General features: G+C 38.7%; 1 protein-coding gene across 5 annotated transcripts in view; it reads right to left on the bottom strand.

Moving 5' to 3' along the window:
- The window catches only part of MAP2K5 (mitogen-activated protein kinase kinase 5), a 140,286-nt gene that overhangs the window by 50,368 nt on the left and 79,811 nt on the right, over window positions 1-10,107 (bottom strand). For all 5 annotated transcript variants that reach the window (XM_075044661.1, XM_075044657.1, XM_075044658.1 and 2 more), the window contains one exon: window positions 2,359-2,388. In XM_075044661.1, the coding sequence (XP_074900762.1) occupies window positions 2,359-2,388 (30 nt within the window). The remainder of the gene's footprint in view (window positions 1-2,358; window positions 2,389-10,107) is intronic.

Raw genomic sequence — 10,107 nt, 5'->3', positions numbered from 1 at the left:
TTCACTTACATGAGTAGTTGCTTGCACGCTTAAGTGCTTTCAAAATAAGACTTTATTGTGAACATAAGATTATATAATGATAGTGTGATGAATAAGTGTTAGCAAAATAAATACTTACAAAAGATGTAGAAAATGAGAAGTGCTAAGTTCTATCATTAAAATATTCTACTAAAGGCCAGGAAAAAAAAAAAATCATCCTTTAGTCTTACTGGCATCTTGCAGGAGTCCTGAATTTCCACACTGCAATGATTCCCCCTATAAATCTTATTCATTTAAACTGAATTTACACACACCATTTGTCTGTGTCTTAAATATAGAGAAAGAGGAAAAAAAAAATTTTTTTCCAGCTACAGCTGGAGACAAACATTCATTTGCAGGAAATTTCAGGTGTTCTCAGATATGTATCCATACTTTCCATTTTGAGAGAGAAGTAACTCCAAGTTATTTAGGGACAAATTCTGCACACACACATATGATTAGCTTCATTCATTCGAATAAGCCCACTGAAGTGAGGAGGATTTACTCAAATGAGTGACTGCAGAATCAAGCCCTTATGTAGGGAAATAAATAGATATTTAGACATAAAAAAACCCCAAACCACTAATTATCCCCCTAATCAGAGTAGGTTTCTAAGGGTTCTTATGACCAGCTATGTAAGTACTTGTCTAAAATACATATTCTTCACATAAAAATCCTTATGAAAAGCAGTTTCTTGAAAAGCTTAATAGCTACATTTTAAAGTTTCACCTCCTCAACTGTTTTACATTAAAAAATATATACAATTTCATGGACTACTGACTTGCCAAATATTCTTTTACAAACCCGATCCGCTTTTTTAATTAGAATAGCAAAAAGGATCTTAAACTAGCAATCATGTTTTGCTCCCAATTCAGAAAACAAATTTTTGTCGAGAATCATACATAATGTATGCGCTCTAACTTCTTTCCCCAAGCTCCAACACTCCTGTGAACAGAGGGTTATCTGAAATTGTATCCCACGTCACTTCGATTTAGTGTTATAATACACCATCTACAATGAACATCAAGACACTCAATGAGCACAAGTGAGTACGTCAATGTATGGAGGACACTTCAACACAAGAGCTTCTTTTTCAATCCCCTCTTCAAAGGAGAGGGGTACATTTTAAAATATGGATAAAATACGCAAAGTACGTTCTGCTAACCAGCTACAGCTCTCTCAGTCAGTAAACATTTTCCATAGGAGATGAGAAAGTGAAAAATCAGTATATTTCTACATATGCAAAACCTTTGCAAGTCCATAAAAGTGTCAGGAGAATTTGCTTAAAACAGCTTATAAAAATGGGAGAGAGAATGAGTCCCAGCCTATTATTCAATAACCATGTTTGTGAGGCATCTGCATAATCTAACCATGCATAAATTAGTATGTGTATTACAACAGTTATTTGCATAATAATAGCAAGTTAATAGATGCTTAAAGAGCACAGACCAACACCACCTTTAAATCAGACATGCCTCCAGGCACTCTGATCTGTATAGACCAAGATGCAGAAAACAGTGTTCATAAAACATACGAAAACATAAAAACCACATTCAAATAATTCATTTTAGTCCCTGGACACTTCACTTTTTCCCCTCTCCCAGGAAAGAATAATTTGAGGAACTACAGAACAGTTTGTTACTATGAATTCTAACATCCATCTTGCAATAAGAATTTAAAGTAACCATCAAAGCTATTTCTGGATTGGTTGTTTTGTTCAGAGCCTCATGTTTTTTCAAGGATACAAAGTAAAATACTACGTGGTAATGCAGGGCTCAGCACTGGCCTAACCATTACCACTGAAGATGGAAATAGTTTTACTACCAACTTCAATGAAACCGAGTTAGGTCAGTGGAAAGTTAGAAAATGCCAGTATCTAAATAAAATACTAACATTAGGTCCTCTTAGAGGGAAAATCCAGAGCTCCCTTAAGTATTCCATTCACATTATATTTTTAACTTGAGAAGATTTTAGACCATCGTACCATTATTCAAAATTGGAGTTAAAAATTAAAATATAAAAAAGGAGTAGATACACCTTCCTGCTTCAAAAGCACTGTTGTACATACTGGAGTATTTTTTAATCTCATAACAAAACAATCATTAACATCATCATAATTTTCATTGTCTCCAGGGAAAGAAAATCTAGAGTTTGGAGAAGAGAAAAAGAGGCGGGGGGGAAATCAATAGAGACTTCTAAATTACTCCTTCAAGATACCACTTTTCAATTTAACAGGACAGATTTATTTGTATGTGGCTCAAATGTTCACAATTGCTCTCTGCACCTTCATACATAGGAATGAATGTCACAGTGGCAAACAGCAGTAATGAACAATCTTACCTGAGGATATGGAAACCTCCCAAGAGCAAGCTGGGAAAGGAAATAATATTTGTCTAGTTATATAGATTTGCATGGAGGGCACATTTTCTTAAACAGAGAAAAGTACTCAACTCTTACTATTGTATAAATTGGAAAATGTCAGCAAAAGTAATTCTGAAAACACACAAAGAGCTGTATTTAGAATGGAGTCATTCACAACAATTACCCCTTGTTCTACGTTTCTGAGTAATTCTGTATTTCTCAAGCTCTTTTGTCTGTACCACTCAGTAACACTGTTTGATGCCCAAGCTCCTGAGGACTCTAAATTAAACCAGTTCAGCCTCAATAGCGAGGCCAACGACACTGACCTTTACTGATAATTATCTGCAATGAACAGGTATTGTAGAGCATGCACTGAACTCCCAAAGTCCTTCCTTAACTGGCTCAGAGTAAAATCTGGGTTATATAGCTGAGGTTTGTTTCCTTATTGGTGTCAAACCCAGCTAGGACCCTGTGAGCAGGATCTGGAGAGAGATCATGGCACCCACAAAAAGACACTTCATCTTTTCTTCAGATCTACTTTCAATTGCATACGATATCAACTGGATTTGTTCCCCACACTGTTTTGTAAGTCAATTGATGCATTACTAGAGTATTTGCGAGTACCAGCATTAGACCCAACAACAGTACTATTGTTGCCATAATGCCATAGCTAATAAATATTCCATGATAAATTCTTTGTACCAGACTTTAGGTTCTCCCATTTGCTATCTGAACCTTGGAAAAGATTTCAGCAAAATACAACTAGTTTAAAGGTTTTTTGTCTACTCTTCAGTGAAGGATAAGGGTTTTCGGAGTTGACACAGACTCCTCCAAAAGGGCATTCAGAGCAGCTCTGTTCTGACCTGCTTTCTGGATAAGTCCACCTCTCTCCATGGTTTACAGAGGAGCCATAGTCAGATGAGCTTCCCTACACTCTGGTTAATCTTCAAGAATCCTACCCTTACCAACCTTCAGAAGGAGGTCTACCAAAAAGGTTATGGATGCACTTCTATCATTGATTTGTCTGCATGATAAACTAGGTATATTCACATCAGACTGAGTAATGGCATTAATGCTGAAGGTCTAAGCCACCGTGTCACGTACTGTAAAGGCTAAACCATGCATCAGTGCTGGGCAAAAGCTCTTTCATGGCACCTGTATTGCCCCTAATATTTGAGCTCCTCAGTGCCGCGGTTACTTGACCTACCCAGATTGCAGCTGAGGCAGCTGTGCTACCTTATGATGAAATTTCAGCCTGGCTGGCAGCACAAAACTATCCTAAGTATGAACAATAAGGCATAGCCAGAGCTGTAGCAAGGTGGGGAACTGATGGGGCATAGACCAGTAGACATACTCGAGCCTCACCAGTTCAGGAAAAGGTCATGAGAAGGTGGTGAGAAGAAGCTGACAGCATGAGTAGAAGCAACCAGAAAACAGCAGAGATGGTGCCCTTTCTGCAGTTCCAGCTGCTGCCCAAACCTAGTATGGTACTAGCCATTTGGCTGTGAGCCTTAGCAAATACTTCTTTTCTTAGCAAAAACTTCTTCCAGATCCTCAGAGGAAAGACATTACAAAAGCAGAGTCGGTCCTGAAGCATTTGTGTAAGAGAGGCATGCAAGAGAAACCCAAAGAGGTGAAACAACTTTTTTGGTGACTACTCTTAAAAGAAGCTTTTGCAATATTGAGATAGTATTTGTCCTGAAAAATCTACAGACATAGCAAGTTGGTTCTAAAGTTGTCTACTTGGTTTGTACAGTATCTCTGAACACTTACTTACTGCACAGACACATCACAGTTACAGGAACTGTGTATCTACATTTCCATGCATCACTGAAAAATCGCCCCAAACTTTCCTAAATAACTTATCAGTGAGAGTTTGCATAGTCACTGAGGAGGAGCCACTATGATCTGCTGTATCAGTATGGTGTTGAGCAAGGAGCCCTGCTAGCAATAACACATGCAGTTTTTCTGAGATGTTTCTATTGTGCCACTCATCTCTCTGAAAGTTGTGATCTGCTTTAGACTTCCATTTGGGCATCGCTGTGTTTGCTTAGTTTGTAAGACCAACAACTACATAATATAGAAGAAATCAGGCTTACAAGAGACACTGGAATAGGGAACAACATTAAGGTGACAAGACAAGTAAGATTTCTTCAGGTTCTCCAAAGCGATCCAATTTAAGCTAGCTTCCTCCTTTGGGTTTCTTCTGTGGTTTGTCTTCCAGGTTTCCCTTTAAGACTCAACTCTTTGGGGTGAATTCTGCCTTTCAGTTTTGTTTCTGGTGCAGCGCTGAGTGCAGTGCTTCTCTTTGCAGCAAATTCATCCCCATAACAAAACAACCTGAGGCAAGCAGGCTTGATCGCCATCTCTTCTATCACTTGTGTCTGGTTCACAGCTTCCCCCAGCTCAGAGTGTCACTCCAGTCACTCTCTGATGGCAGGCTTTGAAATACAATGCTAAACAGTTAAGCAAAGACCCTATGTTTTCTGTTATGCTCCGTCTTAAGGATCAGGAGCTACTAAAACATACCCTTTTTTGTCTTCTCTTCTTTTGGGAGGACCATCCTTAACTTTCAAGAACTGCTCAAGATCCTAAGAAGCACTGCTGCTGTGATAGCCTATAAATGCCTAGAAATAAACCTATAAACGTCAAACACTTTTCCATGAACAGAAGTAGAAGAAATCCTGATTTTTCCAATGACTACTGATTTAAGAATGGTCATTACAATAGCTACAGACTTGTAGAAATGTAATAGTTATCCCATTGTAGAACAAGAAGATAATTATGGCTATATGCACAGGGCATCATTCTGCAGAACTTATCTAAGTAGAAAAATGGCCACTGCCTCGATGATGACTTACAAACTAAGCATTTCCATTCTCACTGACGACTCCTCTCCCTGACCACCACACACCTCAGCAGGGGCTCCAAAGGTAGCAGAATAATTGGGGAAAGAGCAGTTTTCTGCCAGACATAAGTACTGGGTGTATAAATGAGCTTTGAAGAACCCGAAATGCATCAGGAACAAGTTCTTTGGGGATTCTTAAAAAAGAAACACGTTTCTCGGTGAAGCTGCTCCTTGACCGAGAACTGCAAAGCAATACAGCCACGGACAGATCATGTGCCAGTTCTGCATTCCCCTGAACCATCACTCGATTCATCTCGTCAGAGTTGTTTCCTCCCTGCAAGATTGTCAAGGTATTATAAATTAAGAAACTTACCAAAGAGTATGTAATCTTCCCTGAAATAGCCCGCAGATATGTCACTGTACTAAATGTGTTTCAGATTTAATGAAGCTTTAATGTCCTTTTTAATTTTGCCTGTTTCTGTATCACCAGGGGTCGAGCAAGGCAATCAGCACTCAAGAGGGTGGTTTGGTTTAAAACTAGGAAAAACTCATTTGCTTATGAGTTGCACTGTATTTTCTTAATTAAATTTACTAAGTAAAATGGTTTAAGTTCAGCCAACCAATGACCTCTGTATGTAGATTTAGATTTATAAATAGTGTCACAGTTAAAGTAAAGAAAAAAAGTCCACAAAAAACAAACAGATTAGAGCTTCACTAAAGGGATTTTCATACTCTCTATCATCTGTCTCAAGGAAGTCATATAAACATATGCAGCACAGGCCCAATACAGGGTACAAAAAAATGTAAACTACCAAACTAACACACTGTCAAAAACTTATCTCCTCTGCATTTACACAATGAAACTCGGGGACTTGCAATTTTATTTTTAAGGCATTATAACAAAAATATGGTATTTCCATTCACACTAGGTAGGTTTGGGAACTGATCAGTATTTTATGTAGCTCTGGATATCAAGGAGGGGAGAAAGGAACGCTTAAACTCCAAGGAGCTGGTTCTCATTTCCCTACGGATACTTTCCGACTACCCAAGAACTGTAAAAACCATAATTTTAAAAAGGCCCAGTGAATTGCAATCCCAGCATGGTATGGAAATATCAATGAGAATAAGACGATATCAGCAAGAATTATGTCAGAATAACACCTTCCTACACCATTTCACCTTAGAGCAACTACATGTCTGTGTAGGGGTTTTTTTTGGAGGGGGGAGTTGGGGGTATGGTGGTTTTTTTTTTAAAAACCATTACTTTCTTAGATGTAGAAGTAGCCCATCAGAGCACTTAAAACGCTCACCTTATGGTGTTCAGTGAGGTTGTGTCCTGAAAAATGATGTGCACTTCCAAGTGCAAGTACCTGGTAGGAGCCTTCCCCCAGACTTGGACAGAGGTGCAGATGGATGTATGGGGTGCACCATCAGATTTTAAACCAGTACTTGATAAACTGAGAAATAATCCCAGATTATTAAATAACAGGCAGAGGTACACTGTGCGTATATGCTGATTTTTTATCAGACTATATATAAAAACACATAAGGGAAAGCAAAAGGAACATGAAGCAGGCAGTTTTGGTAGAGGCAGGTGCCTAAACCCTCTGTACTGAGCAGCCACGAGAAGGGCTGGAAAGCAACTCTAACCTGTTCTCAAATACATACATTTAATGTGCAGGTAAGTGAACACAAAATTAATTACATTATTTCAACAAGTCATTTTAACAGTTTTGGAACTGAAAATGGAAATCCAGAAATCCTCACTAACAAACCACTTTCTCTACATCACTTTTTACTTGCCTGCCTTTATATTGTTCATAAGAATTACAATAGCAACTTGGTCTGTATCCTGTTCAGAAAGTGACTGAGGGAAGGAAGTTCAAAACATATTTTTAGGACACTCAGGCAATAAAGTCTTCTACTTAGATTATTGTCTATGTTGTGCAAGTTGTTTTTTAATTTACAGTTATACTGAAAAGCATGGGATGTTTTTATTCTTAATTTAGACACATTCCATGTTTCTCAGCATAACTGCAAATTGAAAATAAGCACTTACAATATCGCTAGTGATCTAGCTGAAGGAGGACTTTATAGTCTGAAATGTTCTAAAATTTGTTCTTAATTACCTTGTGCACATTTTACACAATTAAATTTCCATCTAAGGATTTTGCATTTAGATTGTGCACTGCAGTTAAACCCTCATTTTATGGAAAAGCAGCCACCACTTTGGAACATTCAGACACAGGAAACTTTAAAAATCAGACTTAACTACTGGATAACATAAAATTCCCTAGGTGAAATTTCATTCCAAGACCAATTTATACATTCCTAGATAGATGGCTTAAAACCACCTGAAACTCTGCAGGGTATGGACCTTAATAAATATTAAATACCTCAAAAACTACTCTAAGATTTTTTTTCTTTCCTTCTAATATCAATTTCACTGTCCTCTTATTGCACAGTTAAAAAAAAAAAAAAAAAAGAATCCAAAAGGATATAACAGCAATTTACCAGCGTTAAAGTGCTTCTGAGGTTAAACTGACAACAAAGAAGAACAGAAACACAAAGCATCTTGAAGTAGGGTTTCAATTAAATGTGCAGGATTTAGTAATGCAGGACGAAAAAAGAGTTACAAATTAATTTAATCTTCTGCCTATAGTTTGCAGCTGCACTCCAAAGTGTCTGGGGCTTAAGAACAAAGCCTTGAAAGGCCTCAGAGTGAGGAAAGCTTCAATTTTTAATGTATAACGCCATTAGCTGATAACTTGTGGAATCTGCGACCCCTGCGGAGGGGCATAAGCGCGGGTAACAGAGACTGATGAAGTGACATATTTGTTCATGTCTAGGACTATGAGGAAGAAGGTTATTACTAATACCGTCAGGCCCAACAGAAATATGCCCTAATAACCTTTGGGACATTCCTTGGCTTGAGCAGATGAGTTCGAGATCTCTCTACATAAAATATATTAAAAATCAAAGCCTAATTCACCTTAATTAAAGATAATTAGTTTCACTTTGACTTCTTTTAAATATGAACTATAGTAAATGCACTGCAAACTAAAGACTGCAGACAATCATGATTAAATTGCACATTTCTTCCTTGCCACAAATCCCTTACATTACTAGGCTTTTACCACTACATCTTCAAAGGTGTTACTCAGAATAGCAGCGCCTTTTCTAAAGGGAAAAAGGTGGGACGTGGGCCTTTCAGGGCCAATCTATGGAAACCGTCAGGTGTAAAATTTACACAAATGGTCCATAATGATTAATGAGACTACCTGTTTGAGCAGAGAGGCTTCCTGCTTATTTGTTTGCTAGGTTTAGATTCAATACCTAAAGGAAAAAAAAAGTCAAATTTGGTTGTGCTGGTGGAAATGCAGCTCAACTTCAGCTATTCTCCATCTCCACCGGCACGAGAGAGTTCACCCGCCATTACGAACCAATTAAGTAACAGGGAAAGGCAGGCTCGACTGACAAACATTTCTAAATTTTTGACTTTTTAAAAGTAGAAACAGCTATACTACACAGTATAAGAATAGGGAACATTAATCTATACTACATAATCCTATATATTACAAATACACCACAGCTGATGTTATTCCTTAATTGTCCACTCATCTATCTACTCAGGTAGAGAACTGTATTATTTATTTTGCTGCCGCACAGACTGCCCACAGTGGCCTAAGAGCAATTGCCGAGAAACATGATACATTGAGGTCTCAACCCGTGCAAACTGTACCTAAACTTACACTTTATTGCAGCTTAGTTCACAATCTTCACCTAATATAGGGTTACATCCCAGTGCAGCAAGCGGATAAATCATCCTGGAATATTACTCTGGCTAAGTTTAGCTGTGAGTGGAGCATATGTGCTTCCGAGTCACTGAAGCAAAGGCCCATAAAATACACTAATTACTGGAAGTTATGGTCACTGAGTGATTGATAGCACTCTGCGAGGCAACTTCCCTGTTTTCAGCTATTCTGACGGGTCTCCCCCACCACACAGCAATTATTAATTCATGACCCAACCCTCAGGCACTGGCACTTTTACTTCTAATTCCGCTACCGCAAAGATCGTGATGTGGCTGGACACTGTCTTCGTCCTGGTGGCCACTGAAGATGGCAGATGAGGAAGCAGAGCCAACGGCCACTGCTTGGAGTCATCGCTCGAAATAGCTCAAGGGTGGTGGGGGGAATCTAGGCTAGTTTTCTCCTAAGAACAAGTTTCTGAAACACATCATTCTGTACAGAATGACTAAAACTACATAAATATTCTACGATGAGGACAATTCAAGTTGCTGAGCAAACTCCCGTGTGTGTTACAGCCACACTCAACGGCTGAGCAAAGCCTGCCAGGATTTGTCCGTGCAAGTCACAAACATCACACTAGGTATAGTCCTTACAAATACAGAGTAACAGGATGAGGCTCACTGCAAAAAAAGCACTTTTTATTTTCTTGTTTTCCTTAATCCTAAATGAAAGATGGCTGTTACTAAATAATCACACCTACGCAAGTATCAGTGGTCCAAGCTGCGAGACCCAAGGCTCAAGGCATGAGTCTGCTCCCAGCCATACTTCATGAAACCAGAAAAAGGCCAGAAATGAAACATTTGCTCCATAAAGTTGGTTGCTTTTCAAGAATGGTCTGGCCAAGAGCTGGGGTCACAGAAACCAGTGGTGGTCGGGGCCCTGCTATCGGCAGAGAGACGATGTCAGCCCACAGAGATGGTAATCCAGCATTTCCAGAAACACTTGGTTTAAGTTTTCTCTAATATTAATATTATTTAGAGTAATTTGCAGTGACAAAGTAAACACCTATCACATCCAAGCATTGCTGGTTATTAGATGGCTAGGCACAGAAGTGGGGCTCAGTGTTTT

The sequence above is a fragment of the Buteo buteo genome, chromosome 13 (genome assembly GCF_964188355.1).
Source record: "Buteo buteo chromosome 13, bButBut1.hap1.1, whole genome shotgun sequence".
Classification (NCBI taxonomy): Eukaryota; Metazoa; Chordata; class Aves; order Accipitriformes; family Accipitridae; genus Buteo; species Buteo buteo.
Note: the sequence above shows the minus strand (reverse complement) of the source record. Positions and strands in the feature narration are given on the sequence as shown.